This window comes from Podarcis gaigeae, assembly GCF_964106915.1.
Source record: "Podarcis gaigeae genome assembly, chromosome: 1".
In the NCBI taxonomy this organism is placed as follows: Eukaryota; Metazoa; Chordata; class Lepidosauria; order Squamata; family Lacertidae; genus Podarcis; species Podarcis gaigeae.
The window spans coordinates 65,515,214-65,542,568 of NC_139678.1; the positions used below are offsets into that span (position 1 = coordinate 65,515,214).

The 27,355-nt window shown below is 41.7% G+C and overlaps 1 protein-coding gene across 10 annotated transcripts; it reads left to right on the plus strand.

Moving 5' to 3' along the window:
- Nucleotides 1–72: 72 nt before the first annotated feature.
- On the plus strand, nucleotides 73–26,041 carry TCP11L1 (t-complex 11 like 1). Of its 10 annotated transcripts, XM_083725499.1 has the most exons (13): nucleotides 224–549; nucleotides 4,959–5,050; nucleotides 9,772–9,931; nucleotides 11,754–11,886; nucleotides 12,718–12,838; nucleotides 14,710–14,930; nucleotides 15,922–16,058; nucleotides 17,229–17,416; nucleotides 18,175–18,356; nucleotides 19,014–19,186; nucleotides 20,072–23,770; nucleotides 23,844–25,238; nucleotides 25,287–26,041. In XM_083725499.1, the coding sequence occupies exons 3-11, from the start codon at nucleotides 9,778–9,780 to the stop codon at nucleotides 20,281–20,283; spliced, it is 1,521 nt and encodes a 506-aa protein (XP_083581625.1). In that variant the 5' UTR covers nucleotides 224–549; nucleotides 4,959–5,050; nucleotides 9,772–9,777; the 3' UTR covers nucleotides 20,284–23,770; nucleotides 23,844–25,238; nucleotides 25,287–26,041. The 10 variants fall into 10 exon arrangements, with proteins under 10 accessions (XP_083581618.1, XP_083581622.1, XP_083581621.1 ...); XM_083725492.1 differs by having other exon boundaries at nucleotides 73–549; nucleotides 20,072–25,238; XM_083725496.1 differs by having other exon boundaries at nucleotides 215–549; nucleotides 20,072–25,238; nucleotides 25,271–26,041.
- The last annotated feature ends 1,314 nt before the right edge of the window (nucleotides 26,042–27,355 follow it).

Below are 27,355 nucleotides of genomic sequence, written 5' to 3' on the forward strand. Positions count from 1 at the left end.
CTGTATGTGTGCGTGTGGTGGGGGGGCTTTTTTGTGGCACGGCGCTGCCCTCCCTCCTTCCATGCACACAGTGGGAAAAGCCTGGATGCAGCAGCGGTAGTTCTGGAACAGAAAAAAAGGGCCGGGGGTGGCGAGGGAAGAGCCTTTCGCCCCTCACGCCTTCCGCCAACAACCTCGTCTCTTGATTGACAGCTATCTTGCGTATTGTTATCGCCGGCACGTGCGCTCTCCTCCCTCCCTCCTCCCGCAGCTGCCTATTAGGACTCCTCGCGCTTTGCTTTGAGGCGCTGCCGCTTTAGCGAGGAAGAGCGCAGACATGGCGGCGCCCTGTGAGGAGCCGCCAGCTTTCCCCTGCCCTCTGCAGGCTCCAAGCTGCCTGTGAGGAGGAGGATGAGGAAGAGGACGACGACGGGGATTGCGAGGAGTTCCCGCTAGTGGCGCTGGCGTTGAGGAGCCGCGCCCTTTCCCGCCCCCGCCGCCCGGACTCGCTTTCCGGAGACCGGGTGCAAAAAAGTTGCTGTCTTCCTGCGCTCGAAGCCTCCCTCTCGGGTAAGCGGGGCTGCGGACTGGTGGGCGGGACGTCTTCTTCCCACTGCAGCCCGGTTGCCCCCTCCCCACTCCTTGCCATCCCTGTCTGCACCAGGGCTGGGGGGGGGGGTCGGATTTTGGTGCCCCAGAGAGCCGCAAACTGCCTCCGCCTGCGGGCGCTGCAGCAGAACCGGCGCTGCTTGTTATTCGGATGCATCGGGGTCCCAGGCCAGGGTCGCGACGGGGATGCGGGAGAGAGCACAAGCCTTGTCGTCCTGTGTGGGCCATTAATCCGGATTAAATCGGAAGGGATCGCATTGCTTATCAGCATGCATGGAGAGAGCGGGGAAATTCCACCGTGTCTGCCCTGCCCGAAGCATTCGTCAAGGGTTAACATCCGTAAACCATGAGTTTGTTTTGAAGGGCTGTCAAAATCAGCCGATTTCCAGTGAGTTCCCGATGCGCGCCTGTCCGGAAATGAGCTCGACTAGCACAGCGGGACTTTACTGCTAGGTAGGCATGCATGCATTATCAAGGCCTGCCTTCCCTTCTGGGCAGCCTCCCAGCAGCGGCATAGCTAGCTGCTGGGGGGGGGGGGTGCGCGGGGGGCGGGGCGAGCCTCTCCAACCCTTGGAGCCTCTCCTCTGCCTTTTCCTCAAACTCAGTTTGTCAAACCCCCCCCCCCCCATGACACCCTGGGCAGCTGCAGCCCCCGCACCCCTCTTCCTTCCCACTTCCTACCAGGGGCCACATGTAAGTAGTGGGCAGGGCCAGAGGACAAAGTGGCAAGAGCAACAACTGTTCAGTTTTACCTTTGTATAGTCGGCTGGTTTCTACACAAATTCATAAACCTCTCTCTCTATTCTCCTAGCCAGGCAGGGTGGAGAATTCAAGGATGTGTTCCGGCCAGGAAAGAAGGGTATGGAACAGGGCCAGTGATGAGGGTCCCCTGGGGAGGGGGTGTGGTGTGGTGAGCATCCCAAGGGCCAGATAGAGATGCTTGGAGGATGACATTTGCCCCCTGGGACTGAGGTGCCCCCCCCCCCCCAAATACAGGATTGCAGCAACAGTCTTTCATTTGCTAAATGGATATTATTGTTCTAATCCTATATCTGAAGATTTTCCTTGTTTAGGAATATAATGGATATATTTTATTTCATAACTTTGCAGCTCCCCAGAAAGAAATACACCAGTTCTCTGATATCCCTTGTTTTTATTCTCTCCGAGTTATTCAAAGCTTTGTCTGTGCCCACTGAAATTTTTTATGTGTCACATTGGGAAATATTAGTTTAACTGAAATAGCTGGCACATCACTCACATCCCTGTTTTTCTAGTTCTTATCCTCAACATTACATGCTTGTCTGAGTAGTCATCTTTTTAGAGTTTCATGCAGACTTTTAGGAAACTGCATAGTCATGCTGTGGTGTAAATAAAATCCAAACAAGATAATATATATGCATTTTATGTATATTCTTTAGGACAAGTCATGCTCTGACACTATAATAACCTGTTTTGATGTGTGCTAAGGAAACCTTTTGATAATAGGGACTATACAAAACTTTAAAATTTTGCTGCTTTATTTCCAAGAACTTGTGTACATTCATATGTTCATGTGTGCATGACAGTAGAAAAAGTGAGTGGGGAGGAAGTCTCAGTTTTTCTTTTTATGCCTGTAAAGCCGCCTGGTTTGAACTTCATTGATTTAAAACAGTGCTGTGCCATTTTTTTCTGTGTGGTGGTGGGGCATTTTCTTGGGAAACAATGTTCTCCACCCCTGCTGTAAACAGTGCTGTTAAAACTTGGCTGCAAAGTTTGGAAGACATCAAAGAGGAATTCTGTCTTGTTGATCTGTATTGCTCTGTTTCTCTCATTTTCCTTTGCTGCCTTCTGTTCAGACACCCCTTAATTGGGAGGTGGCAAACCTAGCTGGAAATTATAGCCTTTTGACATGGATGTCATTTCTCAATGCATGTCTGCTGGTTGTATAGGCTCATTGTTATGGAATAAGTTATTATAATGATTACCTAGCATATTTTTAGTGTGAGCATCACACTGCCCAAGGTTCTGAAGCTGTGAAGTCCTGTCTCAAATTAAACCCTGTGGCTTCTAGGGAAGTCTATGGTGGGTTGCATCTTAAAAGTTCTGTGCAATAAACTCAAGGATGTGCAAGCCCGCCACACATCCATCAGGTTTATTCATTAGTCTAAACACAAGCAGGTGCAAACACATAGGTACTTCTAGAGGCAGACTCAACTACTTGGCTGATTAAATACTTCTCACCTGTTCTGGCAAGCGGTTCACAAACCTTTAAGGGGCATTACAGCACAAAGGCTACTGCATTAAAAGGAGGAAAAACACACAAAACCAAAGTAAAGTTGGAAATGCTAAAATAGAAAAGAAAAGATTGAGTGAAAAAAATGAGGTGGGTCTAAGAATGTTGGGGAAAGGGACACCAAAGAACTTCTGAAGAAAGTAAAGAGAGGGCAATTTGGGAAAGTGATGATAACAAGGGGGCAGAATCATATGGGGAAATGATATCAGGGTTAAAAGGAAGTAAGTCTTGAGATGAGAACTGAATGGGAAAGGAAAATGATGGAAGTGTCAGTAGAAGTAGCATATTTCACATGATAAAGGCAAGCATGTTAGGAAGAAACCTTGGCTAGAACTCCTCTCCCTGACATTTAGTGAAGAGAATTTTGTGTGTGTGTGTGTGTGTGTGTGTGTAAGGAAACGGATTCAGTCATATAGTCTGTAGTCTGAGGTGGTAGAACCCAAACAGGTTTTACCATCTCGGTTACCCAAATCTTTACTGTCATAGAACCCATATGTAAAAGTGGTCAGAGGGATGGTAAATGTGACTCTCCCCATCCTTTTTTGTCCAACGAACTGCCATTATTGTTTTCCTCTCAGTGAGACTCTGAACCAAAATAAATCGTGCTGGAGAAAAGCAGCAGATGTACAGCAGTTTTACTGGGAGGGGGAGTTAGTTTTCCCAACCCACACATCCCTGCTTCCATTCAGTTGCCACTCCACCACTTCATATGGAGTTGGCAGGATCCATGTTGGATCTGCCATTTTCATATCTAGTTTGTCTCTTGGTGTCTGAGAAATCAGCCTTCTTGATGGGGATGTTGCTATTTTGGATTCTTTTTCACTTACACGAGCATGCTAAAAGACTCCATGATGTCAGAGGCTGTAGAACTACTTGGCTGGAGTTGGTCACACAGGCATAGTTCTGCTGTTGAATGCGCTCAGAAGAATCCAGTACATTGTAGGTTGCTTCCTTTTTAATTTGGCAATTTATGGACAACCGAGCCATTCAAACTACATATGACACCAGGGAGCTTAGTGCAAACCGTAAATATGTGTAAATCATGGGTATAGTTAGGGATGTTTAGTTTTAATTATTAGAGTGGAAAACCGGTTATTTAAATCCCTCATTTCCTATACAGTCATCTGTTTCCAAAGCTGGGGTGAGGAAAAAAAAATAGCAACATGGTACACTATAATCTAGCAAAGTGTCTTGTTTTGTTGTATTTGTTGAAGCTCTTTGCTTAATCCGTAAGCTATTAACCAACACTTACTTTGAAAAACTGAAGGCAACACTGGTAGAAGTCCAGACACAATTCATCAAAAATATGGATAAACTCTGTCTGCTCTATTTTTCTATTTATGTTCTATGTTTCTATTTATTTTAGAAGTTTTGTCTAGAATGTGAATAATATATTAAATATACAAACAGGTGTCGATCCTGGATTATATCAGTCATACATACTTTGGGTCTTCTGGGTTTGGGAAACTTTTGTGTTTGTGTCAAAACTCAAGAAGATGAATCCGGAGAAAATTCTAACTTTCCTTTGCATCAGAATGTCAAAGAGATAAGTAACTACTCAACTTTTAGAAGACATCTGAAGGCAGCCCTGTATAGGGAAGCATTTTAATGTTTGATGTGTTATTATGTGTTATTATGAGATATATTTCTGAATGTTAATTAACTCAGTGTCAGTTGTGTTGAAGAAAATTTGACAGAATGCATAGTGGATTCTAAATGCTTTTCAAATGATGCTAGTGAGTTCGAAAGAGGCATTGTGAGTACAAAATAACTAGGATTTTTTTCTACACACAGCACACAGTACAGTATAATGAAAATAGCAGTGTGACTGCAGGAAAATGTCATATGGGAAGGATACTGCTGTGACAGTCTGCCTTTAAATTCCTGTAATCAGTCACAAGCCTATTTATGTATATATTGTATCTAAACAAGTAGGGCCTCCTTCCATGTAAGAGATTTGGGAGGCTTGGGATGCCAGATTTCTGTGCTTATTTTCAAATCTGCCCTTTGTTAATGGTGTTTTGTATTTGTTGCTGTGGAACCTAATTCTGTTGTGGTGGCTTTCTTACAGACCTCTTGCTTCTGTTTGGCTTTGCAGAACTTGAAGCTGTAGTCTCGCCCCACTGCTTCGCTAGCTCTCTGCCCTTTTCTTACACCCTGAAGGCTTGGTCCAAGGACATTAAGTGAGAAGTAAGTGTGACATTTCATTTATGTGACAATTCATTTATATGGCAAAGAGACTACTATCATCTAGTGCATGCCCTCAAGATCATGTGCCTATGATCACATGAGGCTGGGGAGTGGGACTATGATCAGTCACCCTGCCTGCACTGTTTTGCAGGGTGCTGCTGGAGGGTGGTGACACCCTTCCAAATGGCCCCATGAGCTGGAACCTTGAGCGCTTGGAGATCCATCTCATGGGGCAGCCTACATGCATTTGGAATGCTGATGTGACTCCACTAACATGAATGGCATTGTGGAGAGGCTGAGGTAATGGCATCTAAAGGGCAGGCATGTGCTCTCCAGGCTCACGCAATTATAATATGATCCTGAATGCCTATGTGGGATTATAGACTCAAAAGGTCAGATTTCCCGCCCCACCCAGGCTGCTCAAATCCCATTTGCTACCTCTGAGCAATTTTTCTTAAAAAAAAATTATAGTAGGAGTTGTGTGAGGTATTTCTTCTTTGTTCTTCCTTTCCTTTGTCCATTTTGCTGATTTAGAGGCTTCCCTTCTAGACTAGCTAACCAGGCAATCAGCCAGCTTTGCATATCCCAGATGGTCTTTACCGGGATGGATTTTGTTTTGTAGTCTTAAGCGATGAGAGGTAGTATCTCATTCATATCAGCATTTCCTGGGGAGATGAAAGACAGATCTTCATATCCATCAGCATCACTTGTCTCATTGCTCAGTGACTTGATGCTGAAAGTGTGAACTGCTTCCCATAGTCTGTGTTCTGTTTGAGATGATGTTAGTTTGGTAGATGTGTGTGATCTGTGGAGGCAAGTGCACATCTTCACATCATTGGATGGCAAAGGTCTCTTGTTTCATCACTTATTGCCTTTTAGGTGAATTAATGTTCAATCAGTAATAGAGGCTGGTTTTTGGTTTTGTTTTGTTTTTTTACAAAAGCCATTGCTATAGTCTGAAAACAACATTTTCTGAAACAAAAAGTTAAAACCAGAAATATTCTAGAAACATTTCTGGGAAAGGTTTCCGGTGCCCTAAATTGATGGGGAACTCCCTTAGCATGTATGACTTATATTTAGTAAGCAAAACTGTCTGAACACGTCAAAGTCCACCCCCCGCCCCCAGTATACTCATAACTATTTGAAGTCAAATATTTTATTGGGAATAAGGTGAATCAATTAAGTGTACAGAATGCAGTTCATTTTTTAAAAAATAATGTTTATTAAATTTTTGTTTAACAATAAAGACACATAGTAAAATAACATTTTCCAATATCCACATTTCATACACTTCCTTGGACTTCCTCACGCCTCTTGTTCCTGCTTTCTAAACTCATAAAAATTTTGCCAGCAAATTATTAACTTAATTTAGTATATATAATAAAATTTTCACTATTAATATCTCAAGTTTTGAAATTTAACGACTCTCTTATTGGAACTCAATTATAAAATACTGTTTATCCAAAGTTTGTCTTTTCTTTAAATTACCTTCAAATTTGTATTCCTTATTACTAATTTGTTGGAGCCATGTTATTACAAATCTTACATCTTTCTTAACATTCATACAATTTACAATGTTTTTGTAGATAATCCTTAAATTTCTTCCAGTCCTCCTCCACCAGTTCTTCTCCCAGGTCTCGGATTCTGCCAGTCATCTCAGCCAGTTCCATATAGTCCATCAGTTGCATCTGCCAATCTTCCAGTGTGGGCAAATCTTGAGTTTTCCAGCATTTCGCAATGAGTATCCTTGCTGCTGTTGTAGCATACATAAAAAAGGTTCGATCCTTCTTTTGCACACTCTGGCCGACAATGCCCAAGAGAAAGGCCGCTGGTTTCTTAGGGAAGGTATATTTAAATACCTTTTTCATCTCATTATATATCATTTCCCAGAAGGCCTTCACTCTAGGGCAAGTCCACCAGAGGTGAAAGAATGTTCCTTCAGCTTCTTTACACTTCCAACATTTATTGTCAGACAAATGGTATATCTTTGCAAGCTTGACTGGAGTCATGTACCACCTATATATCATTTTCATAATATTTTCTTTCAAGGCATTACATGCCGTAAATCTCAAACCTGTGGTCCATAACTTTTCCCAGTCAGCAAACATGATATTGTGCCCAATGTCCTGTGCCCATTTTATCATAGCTGATTTGACTGTTTCATCCTGTGTATTCCATTTTAGCAGCAAGTTATACATTCTTGAAAGTATCTTAGAGCTGGGTTCTAACAGTTCTGTTTCTAATTTTGATTTTTCCACCTGGAATCCTAATTTTTTATCTGACTTAAAAACTTCTTTGATCTGAGCATAATGTAACCAATCTCGCACTTTCCCCTTTAATTTCTCCATACTCTGCAACCTCCAGTTGTCTCCATCTTTTTCTATTATTTCCCAATATTTCGGCCATTTGGCCTCCATATTGAGTCTTTTCGGGGCCTTAGCCTCCATTGGTGATAACCACCTTGGGGTCTTGTTTTCCAATAAGTCCTTATATTTTGACCAGACATTGAACACTGCTTTTCTGACAACATGATTCTTGAAAGCCTTGTGTATTTTAACCTTGTCATACCACAGATATGCATGCCAACCAAACGCATTATTGAATCCTTCCAAATCTAAAACATCAGTGTTTTCAAGAAGTAGCCAATCTTTCAACCAGCAGAAAGCTGCTGATTCATAGTACAACTTTAAGTCTGGCAGGGCAAAGCCCCCTCTTTCTTTAGCATCAGTTAATATCTTAAACTTGATTCTGGGCTTTTTGCCCTGCCAGACAAATTTAGAAATATCTCGCTGCCACCTCCCAAAACACTCCATTTTATCCACTATCTGCAAAGTTTGAAACAAAAACAACATTTTTGGCAATACATTCATCTTGATAACAGCAATACGTCCTGACAAGGAGAGTTTCAATCTTGACCATATATCTAGATCCCTTTTAATTTCAGACCAACATTTTTCATAATTGTCTTTAAATAGATTCCTGTTCTTCGCTGTTATGTTTACCCCTAGGTATCTTACTTTTTTAACCACATTTAATTCTGTCTCTTTCTGAAACCTTTCTGACTCTAAAGGAGTCAAGTTTTTTTCCAAGACCTTAGTTTTTTGCTTATTAAGTTTAAATCCCGCCACTTGACCAAACTCATGAATCAATTGCAATACCCTTTTAGTACTAGGCTCTGGCTCCTGTAGGGTCAAAACTAGGTCATCTGCAAATGCTTTCAGTTTGTATTGTTTCGCTCCGACCTGAATACCTTCCACCAACTGGTCTCCTCTAATCATATTCAAGAGCACTTCCAGGACCGATATAAATAACAAAGGGGATATAGGGCAACCTTGTCTTGTTCCTTTCTCAATTCTAAACTCTTCTGTCACCACATTGTTAACTATCAATTTTGCTTTTTGCTCTGAGTAAATTGCCTCTATCCCATTATGAAACCCCCACCCCACTCCCATTCCTTCCAAATTTTTCTTCATAAACTTCCAAGAGATGTTGTCAAAGGCCTTCTCCGCATCTATGAAAATTAACACAGCTTTTGTATTAATATTTGCTTGCAGGAGCTCCAAAATATCAATAATGTTCCTTGTGTTAGCAAACAAGTGTCTACCTGGGAGAAAGCCTGCTTGGTCCTTATGAATTACTTCATTAAGGACTTTTTTGAATCTTCTTGCTAAAATATCTGCAAATATTTTATAATCCACGTTTAAAAGGGAGATGGGGCGGTAATTCCTAAGTTGCGTCTTTTCAGATTCTAGTTTGGGTATCAATGTGATGAAAGCTTCTTTCCATGACTCCGGTGCCTTCTTCCCCTCCATAATTTCATTGCAAACCTCCATTAATGGATGCATCAAATAATCTTTCAATGTCTTATAATATTTGGAGGTAAGCCCATCTGGTCCTGGAGACTTGCCCAATTGCATGTTCTGAATGGCCTCCTCAATTTCTAATTGTGTTATTTTATAATTCAGGATTGTTCTGTTCTTAAGAGACCAGAATGCAGTTCAAATATGGTTTAAATGTTACGTGCAAATTAATTAAAAAACATTACTTGAATAGTATTTTTGTTGTGATTGTTCAGTAGCGTACATTTCCTTACATGGTTACATTTCACAAAATTAAAAAGGTGACAAACCCAGGAAATTGTTGGAAAATGTTAACATACTTTAACCAGACCCATATAATTTTGTCACGCATGCATGTATTTTATATGCATATACATTTATGCTTTGTCAAATATAGCCACCTGAGAAAAGTTTATTATAACTTTCAAACTGCCTTATTTGCCTGGTGTTATATCTATTAATTATGCTACTAATTAAGGTTATAATACCATGTACTTTGGGAAAGGGATTATTTTCCAGCCTATATCACAGCTCTTAATATGGCATGATGTCAGAGCTACTATCTTTCCGTATTTGAAATTACAGTTGCTGCTATTATGATGATGATGATGATTATCTATTAGTTGATTGTTACCCAAACGTCACCAGGCAACATTGTCAATACTGAAACTGTGTTATTTTATTCAAGTGTTTTTAAATAAATAGGTCTAACTTCTGTACAGTACATATCCCCCCCCCCCCCAATTTCAGAGAATTTCCCCTCAAAATTCTTAGGTAGAATCCTAGTTGGACTAACTGAATTAGATGCAGAATTTAGCAGAGAATTTGGCCTCAGTGGGAGTGCGTGTATTGGTTTAATTTCTTTCTTCTTAATCCAAAAAGCTGAGAATGTCCCAGGACCCAGGCAGGCCAGATACAAGTGAAGGAATATCAGGTAAATCAGAAGATAATCAGCAGGACAACTTGGATAACTCTGAACAGTCTTCCAGAAAGAAGATTCGACAGAATACGCCAAGTCCCAGCAGAGGCAATACACCTCAAGGTAAGCAAAATTACTACTTCAAACCTGATATCCCTCTTCAGAACCAAAATACCCTTCAGGAGTTCTCTCTCTGTGTTCTGTACATCAAGGTAATTTTCTCACTATAAATGGAGCATTTTCTGAACAGTATGTTTTTTTATTCAATAAAACGTATTTCTTAAACAAGTAGTAACGCTGAACCAGGCTTTCTACCTCACTTTGTGATATTGCACCACATACTCCAATGCATGGGGAGGAAATAAGACATTGGATTGACACCCAATGTTAGAACTGTGGGTTGTATCCAAAGTAGTGCTACATGAATGTTCTTGGAACACAAGGACTTCTGCTTGAGCTATTGAATGTTTTATCCTATCCTACTCCCACATGCCCCCTAAATCTGTTCTAATGGTTTCCCCAAATCTCTTGAGCAGTTTTGGGGAGGGCACATGCAAGGAGAGGGTGTGAAACTAATGGAATTGTAGAATTGTAGTGTTGGAAGGGACCCCGAGAATCATCTATTCCTTTTAAAAAAAAATTTAAATAAATTTTATTAAATACAAAATAAAGAAAAGAATATCAAATAAGAAAAGAAATAAAGAAACAAATTTCTTACGTAAACACATGAACATAATTATTTATACATCTGTAAAGCGATATTCAAAAAGAAGAAGAAGGGGGGAAAAGAGAATAAAAGAAGAAAGAAAAGTTAAAAATGGAAATTTAGAGAATAGAAAAGTGTTCACCATAAACAACAATTTCAGATCTATATTTGCATACAATTTTATATTTCCATCTTGCAAAATATCAGACTTAATTAAAATGTTTTAAAAGACTTCCACCGTTTACGCCACACGTCTTTTATACTTCAGGCGCCATAACCTCTGTTCTTCCTATCCTTCCCATAAGTTTTCCTTAATTTCTCACTTTACATTCTTTATATTCTTCACAAGATTAGTCCAAACATCTATTTCAACCTGCTGCAATGCAGGAATCTCATTGCACAAGTGAGAATCCTAGCATTAATGGGGCACATTACTAGACTACTGCCCTATGCTTATTTGTAGTCCAATCTCAGTTTTGATTTCCTGAAGCTGGAAATCTTGCAGCTTTTCCTTTCTGTTTCTTCCTTAAATGGCAGAGTTTTTGTTTGCTTCCAACGTCATGAATTCAGCATACCTCACTTATTGATGAAGGGCTATATCTTTTGTTTCCTTTTAACAGCCCTCCTTTCCAATTTTCCTCTTTGATGTTATTGTAGCACAAATTCTGCCCATCTGACAGCTTTCACTTTTTCCTTTTTGTGACCATACCTTCCTTTCTCAGAAGCCTTGGTGAGGAGAAGCATATTCCTTCTCTTCATCTTTGAAATTTACAGGCACGGAATTGCACAGAATGACCTGTAAACAGCCCACTTCTTTGTGCAGCTTCAAAATGATGGTAGCATACAAACTCCACAGGATGGTCACAGACTGAACATGGCAGCTTTCCCTAACCTGGTGCCCTCCAGATCTTGTTGGACCAACTCCCACCAGCCCCAGCCAGTCAGGGATGACAGGAATTGCAGGCCAACTATATCTGGAAGTCACCACTCTGGGAAAGGTTGAGATGCACCATTAGATAGCTTATCTTTTTTTTGAGGACATTATTGAAATATAGTGGACATTTACTTCTACTATTTCCATTGGTATCTTTGATTGTCCATCCTTATCAATTCTTAGGAACTGTAAACTTTAAAATAATACAGGCCATGCTCAGTGAGATGGGAACAGTCATCTTTGTTAATTTACCATTTTTTAAATTAATGGGACATTTTGCTGAAGTATATTTCATTGCCTTACAGCCAGCCCTCCTCAGTTTGTGTCAGTGGAGGAGCTAATGGAAACGGCAAAAGGAGTTACCAACATGGTGTTGGCCCATGAAATTGTCGTCAATGGAGGCTTCCAGATTAAGCCAGCCGAATTGCCAGAAAACAGGTATGATGTCTATTGTCGCGGGCATAAAAAGTTTAAAACAAAAATATAATTTTTGCTGTACGAAAAGGCAGCACCGCAACTAGTGGATCCAGGAGTGGGGAAAAATCAGTTTAAAACATCTCACTGTTTTTATATGGAAGTGAGAAATACAGAAAATCTTGTGGCTGGTCAGGCATTTGTTGCGAGAACATAAGCTTGTTAACAGTGGATACACCATATTCTGTTTGCCATGAACCAAATGCATGGGATCCTCCTCACCCTGTGAACCACATCCTCTCCCCGGAGGCCATCAGCAACAGGCTCATATAGCCATGAAGGTTAGCTTTGTACATCTAGCTCAATTGTTATATCTTATATATAGTCAGGGAACGTTATGTTCATGTTTGTACATAAAGTCTATTAAGAGCATTCCTGCCCTAGGAGGAGATAGAATGCTTACATCAGAATACACACATAATCAACTGTGATTCAAATTTCCACATTCACCACACAACTCATTTAGGAAGCTGTTTTGCATATTATTTATGGAGGGAGTTCTCAAAACCTTCCAGCCCTTCTGGCAGCTACACCCCCTATCCTTTTCATCCCATTTTGGCGACAGAGTCTCCCTTACGTGTTCTTTTTGAGCTAGAACTTCCTCTTGGATGCAGTGAATTATCTTGTTCTCTACCAATGTATTTTCTTCAACTGTAATGTTGGACATTTCAAGTAACCATCTAACTGCTAGTGATGGTTCCCCCCCCCCCCTTCGAAGCATCACAAGCTCATTGTACTTGGCTTTGTGTTAGAATTACCATTTCACTTTTCTTCTCCTGTTGTGTTGCTTGTCAGCCTTGAAAGAAAAGTAAGGGATATTGTCCACAAAGCTTTTTGGGATTGCCTGGAAACACAGCTAAAGGAAGATCCACCATCATATGATCATGCAATTAAACTTGTGGGAGAGATCAAAGAGGTAAGAGGGGCTAATGTATTTCCATAAGTATACTTCTTGTCCATACATGATTCTACATTGTTTAAGGGTAGTTGCAGCTCTATCAATCCCAGTACAGAGACCTACACTCTTTCCTGCTCCCAGTAAAAAGGTTCTGCCCTGCTTTCCTGTGACTGCTAAGTTCCTTTGGCAGGTACTTTGTCAAAAGCTTTTTGAAAGTCCAAGTGTTTATATTATCTTCCAGATGGACTTCATCTACGTTGTTTGCTAATATCTGCAAAGAGTTGTAAAAAATACAATGGGGCATGTTCAGAAGCATCTTTGATTTAGACAAACAGAGATCCTCATGTCTTGTTCGAGCCTCACAAAGGCGTTTGACTGGGTAGTGCTGGAGCCAATGTACAAGACTAGATAAATTAATTGGCCTGATCTATCAAGGCAGTTAGAAGGGACACGGGTGGCGCTGTGGGTTAAACCACAGAGCCTAGGACTTGCCGATCGCATGGTCAGCGGTTCGAATCCCTTCGACGGGGTGAGCTCCCGTTGCTCGGTCCCTGCTCCTGCCAACATAGCAGTTCGAAAGTGCGTCAAAGTAGATAAATAGGGACCGCTCCAGCGGGAAGGTAAACGGTGTTTCCGTGTGCTGCGCTGGCTCGCCAGATGCAGCTTGTCACGCTGGCCACGTGACCCGGAAGTGTCTTCGGACAGCGCTGGCCCCCGGCCTCTTAAGTGAGATGGGCGCACAACCCTAGAGTCGGACACGACTGGCCCGTATGGGCAGGGGTACCTTTACCTTTACCTTTATCAAGGCAGTTCTATTTTCTTAGGCCAATGGCAACTTTAGTCTAGTGTCTTGTCTTCAGCATTGACCCTGTTTCATAAGGGCATGGACTGGTGGCAGGCAACACCTGAATCCTTTGGATAGCTTTGCAGCGCTTCCATAATGACTCATAGCCTTAAGCCCTGCCCCTCTGTGCTCTGGAATCAGTATGGCAAATGGTTTCTGTTGTCTCGTAATCCAATTTGCAACCTGTCGCTAGTGAAAAATTATGTCGGTCACAGTCTGCCACTTGATTGACTGAGGCATTTCATTCCTCTTCCCTATCCCCTTTAACATCTGTGCTGGAACTACTCATTGTGTCTCCACATATCTTCAGAACCTGCACACTGCTTCTCCTCTGCAAAGTGAGGTCAGTAGAGGGAGATTTGCAGGGAAGAAGTGGCAGCAAGAGAAGTGGAGCTTAATCCTCCCTCTCTTGCAACCCCATCTCTGTTTCAGATCCATGTTTGTGGTGGAAATAATCATTCTAAAATTTCAGCAAAGTGGCAGTTGAAGAACAGGTTAAGTGCCCTTTCTCACACACCCTGTTTCCCTGCTGATGTCCCTCCTTGACACCACTTTGCAGAATGGAAGCATCAGACGTGAGTTTAAGGATATAAAATGGAGCAGAATTTGTCACCCTTCAATACACTGGAGTTTATGCATGCATACACACATAAGCACCATTGTTAATCCCCTGTTCCAGAAACCAAGGGTTGCATCCAGCAAAGTCATCCCGTTTGTGCAAGGGCTCCCACTTGCAGAATGGAACTACCCCTCCCTCTCCCCACATTCCATCCCCCAAATATGCTCCAGAGGGTTGGAAGGGGATGTTCTTGAGCAAGCAGAAATCCTTGTACACATGGGATTACTTCACTGGATACAACCCCAAAACAGTTCTTCTGTACACAGTGAATGAAAACTTCTATTAAAACTGTTAATGATTTGACCTTATTTTACTTTTCCTAGTAACACAATATTGCTGCAATTGTTATTCACTTTGGAATAGTGTTGATTGATACAGCAACATAATACTGCTATGAGCTAACAAAGGAACATTGCTTTCTTTCAGACACTTTTGTCTTTTTTGCTGCCTGGCCATACTAGATTAAGAAATCAGATTACCGAAGCTCTAGACCTGGAGCTGATAAAACAGGAGGCAGAGAATGGGGCCCTTGACATTTCGAAGTTGGCAGAGTTCATTATTGGAATGATGGGAACGCTCTGTGCTCCAGCTAGAGATGAGGAAATTAAGAAGCTGAAAGACATTCATGAAATTGTTCCCCTGTTCAGGTACTCACATTAAATCAGTATCTGCCTATGGAAAAATACTTTGAATGTTTTTGATAACCATTGGCAGAATACAAAAATTATGCATGTAGCAATGAAATCATACATGTGTGTGTTCGTGTTTGTTTAATGGAGAAGTTATTGGTGAAAATGCAAGTGCAAAAATAGTGAATAATATGGAAATTATATTTTTATCAAGACTACTTTTATAGAGGCATTCATTGCAATTGGGATTTCCCTCCCCAGCTAATTTAGAAAGTAAATAAAATCATGTATACTCCTAAATACGCACAAAATGTGGCATTTATGTCTACTCCTCCCTACAGCTTTAGCTGACATGTCAGACTGAGGTGGGAATTCATATTTTGCTTGTATGTTCCTCAATGATGAAGGGGAAGGGAAAGGAGGAGAAAGATTTTTTTCCACATTGGATACCAGATGCATGGGAAAGTATTCTAGTCCGGCCTTCTGTCTGACATTGTAATTTCTGTATGGGAGGGGGCTCTTTGTTTTTGTAAAGATTAATTCATGTAAGCCCCAACTGCAGTCTGAAGCTGTCTCAGGCTTATCATCTAAGCAAGAATTGGGCAGTGGTAATCTGAAAAACTGCTAAAGGTAATTTTTAGCATATAATACATATGCCAACAGAATAGTTCTCTAGAAAGCACTGTATTTCTTCCTGTTCTTTAAAAGGGGATTGTTTCTAGTTCTCCCCACATAGTTCTTTAGTTAGATTACTTAAATATGATTTGCCCCCTTAGCTCTTCACTTTTTCATTTGCTTTATCTCCTTTTACATTTGATAAATATTGCAATTTGGGGGGGCATGTGACTTGATTTATTGCAGACATTTAGACATGCTGTATTTCTTATTGATACCATTTTTTAAAATACTGCGCATTGCTTCATTGTTGTTCTTTAAAAAAATTAAGCGATTTATAAATGTCCTTAAATAACTACACACACCTGCTTGAAATGTCTTCTTGATTTTGCAGAGAGATTTTTTCTGTGTTGGACTTGATGAAAATGGACATGGCTAATTTTGCTGTCACCAGCATAAGGCCACATTTAATGCAGCAGTCAGTTGAATATGAAAGGAAGAAGTTTCAGGAACTTTATGAGAAACAACCAAGTATGGTTTTTGTTATTTTGCATTGCTAAATGATCTGCTTTTTGTTTATTAAAAGAGAAATTTATTAAGCTGATTCATCATAACTGTTCAGTGCTTAATTTGATAATTATGCCAAAATAACTCCCCATGAACGGCAGAAAGCTTAATGAACTCAGGGGGGCTTATGTCTGATGAGCTGTATATGGGAGGTCCTTCTGCATAAACTTTGGGTGTTCCTCAGTGCCATGAATGGGAGCATGCAATGCAGTTTAAAGATTGCAGTTTTAGCATAACTGTGGCGCTGTGGGTTAAACCACAGAGCCTAGGACTTGCCGATCAGAAGGTCAGTGGTTCGAATCCCTTCGACGGGGTGAGCTCCCGTTGCTCGGTCCCTGCGCCTGCCAACATAGCAGTTCGAAAGTGCGTCAAAGTGCAAGTAGATAAATAGGTACCGCTCCAGCGGGAAGGTAAACGGCGTTTCCATGCATTGCTCTGGTTCACCAGAAGTGGCTTAGTCATGCTGGCCACATGACCCGGAAGCTGTATGCCAACTCCCTCGGCCAATAAAGCAAGATAAGCACCACAACCCCAGAGTCAGCCACGACTGGACCTAATGGTCAGGGGTTCCTTTTACTTTATTAGGGGGAAATGAGCGGTGCTAATAAAAATAAGCATTCAGAATGCAAATGTCTGGATATCTATTTCAGTTTTTAAAGCCAAATTATTAACAAACTAAAAAAATTCAGTCAGCTGAAAATCCAGAAACAGTAGGCCCTTGGGTAGAATTATTCAACATGCCTTCATTCTTAAGGCCATCTTCCCTAAGGACCGACACCCTTCCCTAAATATCTTTCACATTGAAGGTGACGCTGATCCGAAGTAGAGAGATGGCTTTCTTAGCTGTGGTGCTCCAGGTATGAAATATTTTAGATGTGATGATGAGAGACCTCTCTATTCCCCTAGGCATTTTAAGTATTGTTTCACATCTTACACCTGCTCATCTTATTTGTCAGCTTTTTCATGTCTTTTGTTTTAAACTGTTTTGATTGTTTTTATTTTGTTCATATATTGCGCAAACCATTCTGTGCAATCTGTTTTGACCAAGGGCGGTATAAAAATATTTCCAATGGATAGGCAGGAAAATGGGTTGATGAGAAATGGTCTGGTAAGTCAGTTTCTCCCTCAAAACAGATTCCTTAGATTTCGTCACTGAGTGGCTGCAAGAAGCTGCGGATGACCTGAGGTCCAGAATGGTGCCTGCTATTGATCATGGTGCCACGTCTACCAGTACTGCTCCTGTGCTCTGTCCTGTTGCTGTACAGAATCATGCATACCTTAAGCTCCTCAAATGGGATCATCTGCAAAAGCCTTTTCCAGAGGTAACTGTTTGCTTCTCTGCAATTACTATAACAATGTATGGATTGGTAGGGTGCATTCAGACATACACTTGAACTTGGTTGGGCAAGTCCCTTTGAATGCGAAGGACGGGGATGAATATGGGATTGTGTGGCAATGTGGGATGTGCTTGTTGTTGTTGGTGTTTAGATTATCATCTTTGAACCTAATCTTTATGCTGCATACAGTGCGTTTGGCTGATGGTGTCAAAATGTGCTTGTTTGTGGCAGGCAGCTACCATAATGCTGCCTCATCCTCAGTGGTTGTGGGCAGCGGGGAGGCATAGTTTAAATGGAGAGGCTGACTACCATCTGGGCTAGAGGTCTTGACGTTTGGTCTTTGTCAGCTCTTTTGGGGCCCTCTGCTCATCCAGAAGTTCCTGGTAGCTTATACAGTGAGTCCTCTTGTCAAGTGGAGCTGTTAGTCAGTCTGGAACAGGTCTATGCTCATCTGCAATCTTATCGTGGATGAAAGGGCTGACCTGACATGTTTTGCTGAGGCTCAGGTGGATCGGCTGTTCTTGCAAGGATACTTAGTACTGCACCTGGCTAGACCAGAGGATTGAGGTGAGGGTGCTGCTGTTAACTTTAGAAGCACTGTCTCCTTCACCAAACGGTCTCCTGAACTAGGAAATGGATGTGGAAATGGATGTGTACACTATATAACTATTACATCATCTCGCCTTCCTCCCTGCATTCTGAATTTACTATCCTCTGTTGTGTTAAAAATTTTTTTTTTCCAGACTGTGCTAATGGACCAGAGCCGCTTCCAGGAAATGCAGCTGGAACTGGACCAGCTTATCTTAACTGGAGCGATTCTTCTGGTAACATTCAATGCTGCAGGCACAGCGCTTTCAGGCTTGCCAGCATTTACGGCCAATCTCAAAATGGTTATCCGGGTACTGCTGACAGATCTGCACCTCCCGTGAGTACCATGTGCCTTTGGGGCCCTTTGTAGGGTGATGCAGGATGATATAGACATCAGTTTCAACTAGATCTCAGGCCTGTTTTGAAATGAGATTTGCACATTCTTCCCTACTTCTCCAAGTAGTAAAAGGCTTTAGAAATTATAAGGAATTTCCATTATGAGGAATAAATAGCCTTTCGGATAATTCTAATCTTCACATTTGGAGTAACCTTTGATTATATCACTTCAGAATACAGGGCTGTGGGAATCTCCTGATACTCTCACATGTAAGAAATAAAATGGAATGGGAAAGGGTTATAGGTAGTTTCTTATGTGGGGAACATTTAAACATGTTGTGCACTCGCAGAGCATTCTGAAGAGTTATGAGTCTGAATTTTTCTTAATGTAGCTCCTAGTTGTATCTAGGAAATTGCTGACACCCCCCACCCAATATAGACACACCCACTTGTTTCTTTAAGAACTCAAATCCCCTCTTTAAAAAGGAAGTGGTTGGTGTGTGATGATTCCTCCAGTAATGTTCCCTCAGTCTGTAAGGTTTTTACTTGTATAGCTCATGTTTTGTTTGATTGGCATACATTAGCTAACCTGTCAATTCAATTCCATGTTGCTTATGAGTTGTTAAAACATAAGAGAATTTTGATCATCTTTTTCTAGTTCCTTCAACTTGAGTGAAGCATTGGCTGTCATAAGTGAAAAGATTTGTGCTGAAGTTAATAGCTGCCTTTCCCAACATGGATTCACACCTTTCACACTTGAGAAGGAGACGGAGCTTAAAGGACAGATCCAGGCTGTGGCCAAGCCTAATAACACTGTGTGCAAACTGATAGGTATGCTTTGTAGATCAGATGATTGCTTTTTTCCCTGCAATAGTTGTGCATGTCTAAGTCAAACATACATTTGAGGACATGGGTATATCTTATTTTTGTAAAGTGAAGGGGATAGTAATGCTTCAAATGGGTGAATGCACTCGTTTTGAGATGAGAGATTGCATTGGCTGCATGTGCACATCATAAGACTAAGCCAAAAATCCTGGTTTCAAGAGCCAGGATATGCATGAGCAGTATGCACTTGTAGACAGCCCCTTTCTTGCTGCTTCATTCCTCCCTTTCTTGAGCTGCAAAAGCAAGCCAGGACTGAGCCATAGCTTCTTGTTATATGCATATCCTGAAACTATGACTAATGGCTTCAAAACAAGCCAAGGTATTCAACCAACATTAAACCTTGGTTGAATGACTCTGTCTTGTTTGGAAGCTAAAAACCAGTTTCAAAGTTTTCATGTAATGGGAAACTATGCTTAAGTGCTGGATCCTGTAAAGGGAAGTGGCAGGAGCCTGCAACCACTGCCTAGCATAACCATTAAAAAGCTACTTTGTCAAGGTGTGGAGGTAAAAAACCAGGAAGCAAGGGCTGCTTTTGGAAAATGAAACGTTTTCTTGAAGTATTACTGAAAAGTGATGTTAGGTTTGAGTTTTCTATCTATGAGTGGTGGTGTTCCTCTTGGAACTGGGAAGCAGAGATACATGGGAATGTTTGAAATGAAGGTGAAATGATGCTAAAAGAACTCCAGATTTTGTTCTGTCTGTGATTACGATAAGATGGTTGTATGAAAATAAAAATTAAGCACCATCATGGGCCTATTTGATGCGTATTATCAAAAGAGGAATTTGGGATCTTTCAGTAAGTCTTACTAATAATTTACTTCCCTTCTCAAGATTCAAGAATCCAGTCGTTTCTGGAGAGCTACCTTGCTTCTGGCCATCAGAAATCTCTTCCTGCCATTCCTGGTGGATTAGGCCCTATTCAGAAAGAGCTGGAGGAAATTGCTATCAAGTACGTTCGCCTTGTTGACTACAACAAGATGGTCTTCAGTCCTTACTATGATGCAGTTCTCAGCAAAATACTGAATGAAGAAGACTCATCTTAGCTATCTGTGAGCAAAACTGGGAAGATGTCAGACTCATTGGTATGCTGCCCTAAAGACGATAGGGTAGGAGAAGGCTGTTGCACTCATGCTTTCTGTCAGAATGATGAGGGTTGGGAAACAGAGGCCTCTTTCAGATCCCAGTTGTTTCTTGGGGATCCCCACAGTCTGTCTTGGTATCCCCTATTCCCCACCACACCCCCTCAAACACAGACCAGTTCTGATTAGGAACTTAAGTAAAATTCAACACAGCACAGTTTTATTTAGGCACTTGTGTGTTGGAGGTAGAGTGAGAAGTTGCAAGATTTAAATGTTCACTTCCCCCTGCTTTCACCCAAGTTTAATAACTGCTCGAAGCCAATGCCAGTCCGCCATTGGACTAGTGCAGAGATGTGCTGCTCCCCTCCCATCCTGGTCCTTCTGGCTGCTGTGTATGCGAGTGTGCTTCTATACATGGATCACTGTTATTTGGATCAGGGTGGTCAACTGTATGTGTTGCAGAAAGCTTACAATCCTTGGGCAACAGCTTTGCTGAGAATCTTTCACTAATACGGTAGCAATGGCTGAGTGGCGAGTGGATACATCAGGTGATGTAAAAGGTACATGAAAACACACCAGTTTAGTACTTAATTCAAAGCAAGTAAGAACTGATGGTGTATTGACTTTTGAAATATGGGCTTGAGGGTAAGACTAAAATGATAGATGTTCAAATTATCCTATTAGCATGTACATTGATACAAAAGGGGCTAGTAAACTTCTCTTTCTATATTAAGTTTTAAATAGTTCTGAAGATCATCCCAAAAATTGTAGCAGTAACTTCAGTTTCCAGATACTCAAAACTTGGATATTGGTAGTTAAAGCACTTTATATGCAGTCTGCAACACTCTTAAGTCCTTCTGCTAGCCAGGTTTCCCCCCCTAAAGTATTTTATTCTGTACCTGCAGATATTCTACCAAAAGCGTATAAAACTATATTTTTGTAGAGTATTTTCTGGTTCTTCTCTACTGCAGTATTCATATTCTGTAGACTCTATATATTGTTTCTCCTCTTGAAGTGAAAACAAAAAGTCTGATGAGGGAATTTCTTCCTTCTGTATTGCTGGAGGCATGAAATGCTAATATAGGTGAGGAAAACTTTGGATATCTGAAAAAGTTGGATAATAGAGTATCCATTTAAGTTCATTCTGGAATTTATCTACATATTATAAAAGCCTGTGATTTAGGTGAGAAGTTGGGTTAGCTCCTAGTTTAGTAATATAATACTGTGTCCCCAATTCAAGTGTTCTTTGAACATAGTTGTACATTATGAGCCTACAGCTTAGCATGTGTGCTGGCAGAGATACTGCTGGCACTGATCATGGTGAATTCCTCCCCCCCCCCCCACCCTTTTACCTCATAGAGTAGCCTTTGGAAGGCCTGATCCAGCAGATAACCCACAGGCAGGAAGTTTCCCTCTGCCCGTCGCATCACCCTTGCTGGACTTGGATGCAATACTTTTATTTGAATGTTAGAAATAGTGATTTTAAATTTATAGTAGGAAGTGGACTACCTTTAATGTCCCATGGAGTTTATAGAAAACTTTCTGCTAGGTTTTAAAACAAGTGTTTTCAGGAGTTCATAAACATGTGACTTATTGGATACTTAGGTAGGCTCTCTTGTTAAATGTTTTCTAACATTGAGACATGGATGTGTATGTTGTCACAAATATGTGAGGCAAAAATAATTCTGTGAATTGGCTTTTGAAATTGCTTTTGGTTGAAAAGCCACAATGCACAGTATGCTTCCTGAATGTTTGGTAGCTGTTTTAATCTTAAAAGGGTACAAAGATAAAAGCCTCTACATTAGTGCTTAAGTGATCTCTCTGAATAATAGAATTGCTGTAAAGCAGACCAGCCCCCACCCATCATTATTTGATGAAACTTTCTCTGTTTATGGTTTTTTTTAAAAGAGGTTCTCTTTAACTATTCGGCCCATTGTGTTTGAAATGTGATGCTCGTGATGTCTGGATATACGACAAAGGCATAGGGCTAAAAGGTTTTCCTCTCTGAAAAACTGTGGTTGGCACCTACCTGAAACGTAGATCTATGAAGTTTGAGTGAGTCTGTGAGGTTGGGTTTTAGGACCCACCAGTGCAGCAAAGGCAAGACAAATGTCTTGGGAATGGGGTGGAGCTCCCAGCATTCCTCAGTCTATGGACTCACCAAGTGGAAAGCAGGCATTGAAATTCAAATGGTTATGAAATAGAACAGTAACAAGGACAAACATACAATCGTCCCTCTCCAAAAGTAGAACTGCAACAGGAGTAAATTTGCCTTGAAAGCAAGGCTTGATAATTACGCAGCCAACCTAATCCCAACAAGGTGATACTTCCAATCAACTCTCAAATTTTATTACACTCATTGAATATGGGTGTGGCCCTTAACTAGCTCACTCACACTATGGAGACCTGTATTTCAGGCAGGTGCGAATTGCACCCGTAGCGGGAGTGAGCCTGTCTGGTTGGGACATAAAATGGCTAACCCCAATTTGGGCAGGACCCTGACAATTAATCTGGGAAGATCTGCTGAAGGACAGCCTCAACCTCAGCTGAGACATGCTTGTCAATTTACTATAAAATTGACATACTTTTAAATGACATACTTGTCAATTTTATAGTGTTTGACAAAAGGTTTTTGGGGCTACGCTCGTAGCTGCTTTACAGATATCCTCTAAAGGAGCATTGGTGGAAAGGCTGCAGCCCTTGTGGAATGCGTTGCCACATTTTTTGGTACTGGAATCTTTTGAATTTTGTATGCAAAGACAATGCAAGCCTTAGCCCACCTAGCAAGGATGGATGTGGAAACCCTGTGCCCCAGAGAGGGCAGCTGAAAGGACACAAAAAGGGAATCTGTCTGCCTCAAATCTCTCTGCAGTAAAGAGGGATGCTTCTTACTGCAGGTCTTTCCCTCTTCTGCCTCCTTGCCTGTTCAAATATGATTTGACTGTAGCATTGTCTATGCACAAAATGATGTGAAAAAGGCAAAACTGAGGGGAGATGTGCTGAATCACTAGGTAGACTGCTGTGAGTTTGAGCTAGTTGACACCCCCCACCCCAAAACAGGCTACCTTCACAGGAGACCACAGGGCCTGAATTGAAAGATGTTGACAGAGACCCAGCCCAGCAGGATGTCATCCAATGTGATGATGGCTTGAGTTGGATCTTCCAAGGGGTGTGCCTTTACGTAAGTTGTGGCTATTTGTCCGCCAGCATGTGGCCAGGCAGAGATGATGTGGAATTGTGATGTGATGCTGTCTTCCTGCTGTCACCAGTCACTGGTGAGTGCTTCTAAGGCAGTAGCACCCACTGTGATGGCTTGGCATGGAGCTTTGCCCAAGGTGGTGCTTGTGATACTGATATGCACACCCAAAGGCATGGGACAGCTGCGTAATGACCACTTTTTTTGCTGTTAAGTGACTTCTGGTGGCTGCTTTAATTCAGATTACTCTGTCCAGTGCTGAGGGGATAAACCCTCTTACTGTGTCCAGAAGTGTGCCTAGATGAACCAGTTGTTTTTTGGAGCTCAGGTGCACAGGGTGAAATCTAGGCATGTCTCAGTGGCATCTCCAAATTGTGCTTGACCATCTTTCAGGTGTAAAGTGTGGCAGAGTAGATTAGCAACAGGAAGGTACTTTCAGCAGTTCTGTAATGTCAAGTTGTAGAACATAAAACTTGTTAGCCAAAACAAGCATATTTTTTGTACTTCAGCAGAGAGTTCCACTCATCCTTGGTCACAGATGTAAATGGAGCAGGAACTGGACTATATCTAGTCACTGGCTTTGGGTCAGGTAACTTGGTCACACCTGTGAGAGGTGCAGACAGCTCTTCAACTAGATTTATCATTATCATTGTTTATTTGTATGCTGCCTATCCATAGTTAAAACCATTCTCAAAGCAGTTTACATGAAAATAATTACATAACTGCAAACATAACAAAAGTAGCCATGAGTGATAAATAAAATGTACACAACATGATCAAAAGATACAAAAAAAATATAAAATCAGTACAGTGGTACCTCGGGTTACAGACGCTTCAGGTTACATACGCTTCAGGTTACAGTCTCCTCTAACCCAGAAATAGTACCTCGGGTTAAGAACTTTGATTCAGGATGAGAACAGAAATTGTGCGGCGGCAGCGGGAGGCCCCATTAGCTAAACTAGTACCTCAAGTTAAGAACTGTTTCAGGTTAAGAACCGACCTCTGGATCGAATCAAGTTCTTAACCAGAGGTACCACTGTATCAAAAACAGCAAAATCAATATCTCAAAAATTAAATCTTGACCCCCCCCCAACAAAAAATCCTGAACCCCACGACAAGAATTTGTAAGTATCCTGAGTAGCAGGTCTTCCAAGACTCACAGTCAAGATGGTCCTCAAGCAAGGAGGGAAGCCATTACCACCCCACCTCCTGGTCCAAGGCCCTTAATCCATTGTTTACCCCAGGCTGCCTGACTCAAGTTCCTCAGAATATTCACAGCAGCTTCCCTCACTTCTTATAGCTGCAGTGCCATGCAGCCCAGCTGCATCAAATGGGCCTTGACAGGTCAGCATTTTGGCCTTGCAGATCCAGAAATGGGTGAACCTCTCTGCCTCCGGGATGTGGGAAAGCGAAGCCAGGGGCTATTCTAAAGGAACCCCCTCTTCTGTCAGCTTTTGACATTCTGCCAAGGTGCTGCCAATCTTCTGCGCACCCTGAGCTGCTTTGTGTCCTCCATGGAACACCAGAAGGAGCAGTCCAGGGCCTGCTTCCCCTTTGGCAGCTGCTTTTTTATTGGGAAGGTCAACAGGGGCCACTTCCTGCATTTCCCTTGGGATGCAAACCATTGCTCCAGGAGACAAAGATGGCGACTGGGGATGAGAGACAAATGGCACTCACCATAAATGCCCCAAACACTTATGAAAGCAATCAAATGCTTGGTCAGGTAGCCAGCCAGCCAGCCAGCCAGCCAGCCAGCCAGCCAGCCAGCCAGCCAGCCAGCCAGCCAGCCAGCCACTCTCTGTCTCTCTTAGGACAAGAAAAAGAGAATGAAAACAACAAACAAGCCTGAAGAAAGTCAGAATAGAAGGACATAGAAGCAGAAAGCAAAGACATGTACAGCTTGCAGTAAAGGCAGGACAGATTAAGGAATGCCTAGATCTCCTCCTCCTTCCCAAGGTGTTTGTCACACTGGTGAGGCCTAAACCTGGCGCAGCTCACTCCAACTCAGGAGATAGATGAGTAGATAAGATACCCTGGGCTACCACAAAGGATCAAATCAGTGTTCTTCACATGGAACAACATTGACCACAACCCAACAAAAAACAGTCATCTCTCCCATTGATATAGACTTTACTGTGCTTAACTTTGGCTGGGTTGTACCTCTCGGGTCTAGAACTGCCAAAGTAAAATAATTATTCCTCGGTTATATTAGTCAAATTGTTCCTTTAGGCTTAGCTTCCTACACATCTGACCATTTAAAGAAAAAAGTGCTGCTTGATAATTTGCAACAATAAGTTGGAAAGGGGTGGGGATGGTAAAGGTGGAAATTCAGTATTCTAATATTGTCTGACTTGTATTTCCTTGAAGCTGTTAATGTGATATTGTTACTATTTTTTCTTATGTGTTTTATGTTGCTGCTGTTTACTTCATCTATGCACCACTAATGTGAGACTGTAACTCATCTGTGATAAATTTTTGTGTGTACTTTACATGTTGCAGTTACAGATAAACAGCGATTGCCCACCATTCTTCTTTCGGGTCTGTATGCAGTTTTTGCTCCTTTCATTACTTGTTGCAGGCAAGTATTTTATCTTTTTAATTTCCCCTTAATATCTATGTATGTGTTCAAGTCCTGGAAGAAAGAGCTATAGCTTAAAGTGCAATTCTACAAGAACTGCTGGTATGCGGAGCAGTGGATGGGTTGGTGGGACTGCAGCGCTCACCTTCTATTGCAGTGCGGCTGCATACTGGTACAAAGAGACTTGAGAGGACAGTGAGATAAGAGAGACCTCTGCCATGTCCCTCTGTCCTGGTATACAGCAGGTGAGTGATGTGGACTCCCCCATGCCATCTGTTACTGTGTATGCGTTATTGCCATTGAGTTATTTTAGCTAGTAGATTACTCGAGAAGCAGTGCCACTTGCCACATAAGGCGGTGGTTACAGTGGTACCTCGGGTTACAAACACTTCGGGTTACAAACTCTGCTAACCCGGAAGTAGTACCTCAGGTTGAGAACTTTGCCCCAGAATGAAAACGGCGGTGGCATGGTGTCAGTGGGAGGCCCCATTAGCAAAAGCGCGCCTCAGGTTAAGAACGGTTTCGGGTTAAGGACGGACCTCCAGAACAAATTAAGTTTGCAACCCTGAGGTACCACTGTATTTGTAACCTCAAGAGCAGACCTGTGTGTTGGCTATTACTGGCCCCTGGATGTCTAAGGACCTGTAGGATGGGTAGCGTTCAGTTTGAATGTGGCTGGATACTGCACATGACCTTGCAATAATCCCCAGTAAATGTATCCCCATAATTTCATCCCATTTCTGCATTAATTACACTTTTAGAAATTCCAGCATAAAATTGCATTTAAATATATTTTAATACTTCTTTTGAGAAGGTAAGAAGCTGGTGGATAACTAAGCTTCAGAACGTACCTTAGTCTGAGTTCATTCAGATCAGTTGAGGTCCAGCTGGAATTTGTAAAAATCAACTGCTTGCAGCATTCCGAATGCAGCGGTTTGTCTCAGGGTGTTAATTGCCACGCGGTAGAATTAAACCGGTTCTTGCTGACATGGTTGTCTGGATTACAACCATTCTCCCCAAGACAGTTTTTAAAAATGTAGAAGGCTTTGGGTACCTTGCTAGAAAGGCAGTATATTCCCAGTTTGGAAGAACATTTAGGAGGTCCACTGTAGCTGAATCTCAACAACCGTGAGTGCTTTGTTTCAACAATATTGCTTCTTAGGAGTAATATCACTGTTGCCATGTTTTTAAAAATGGCCAAGGCTTCAAAAACAAGGAAATTGGTCCACAGACAAATGAAATAACAATTTACCTAATTGTTT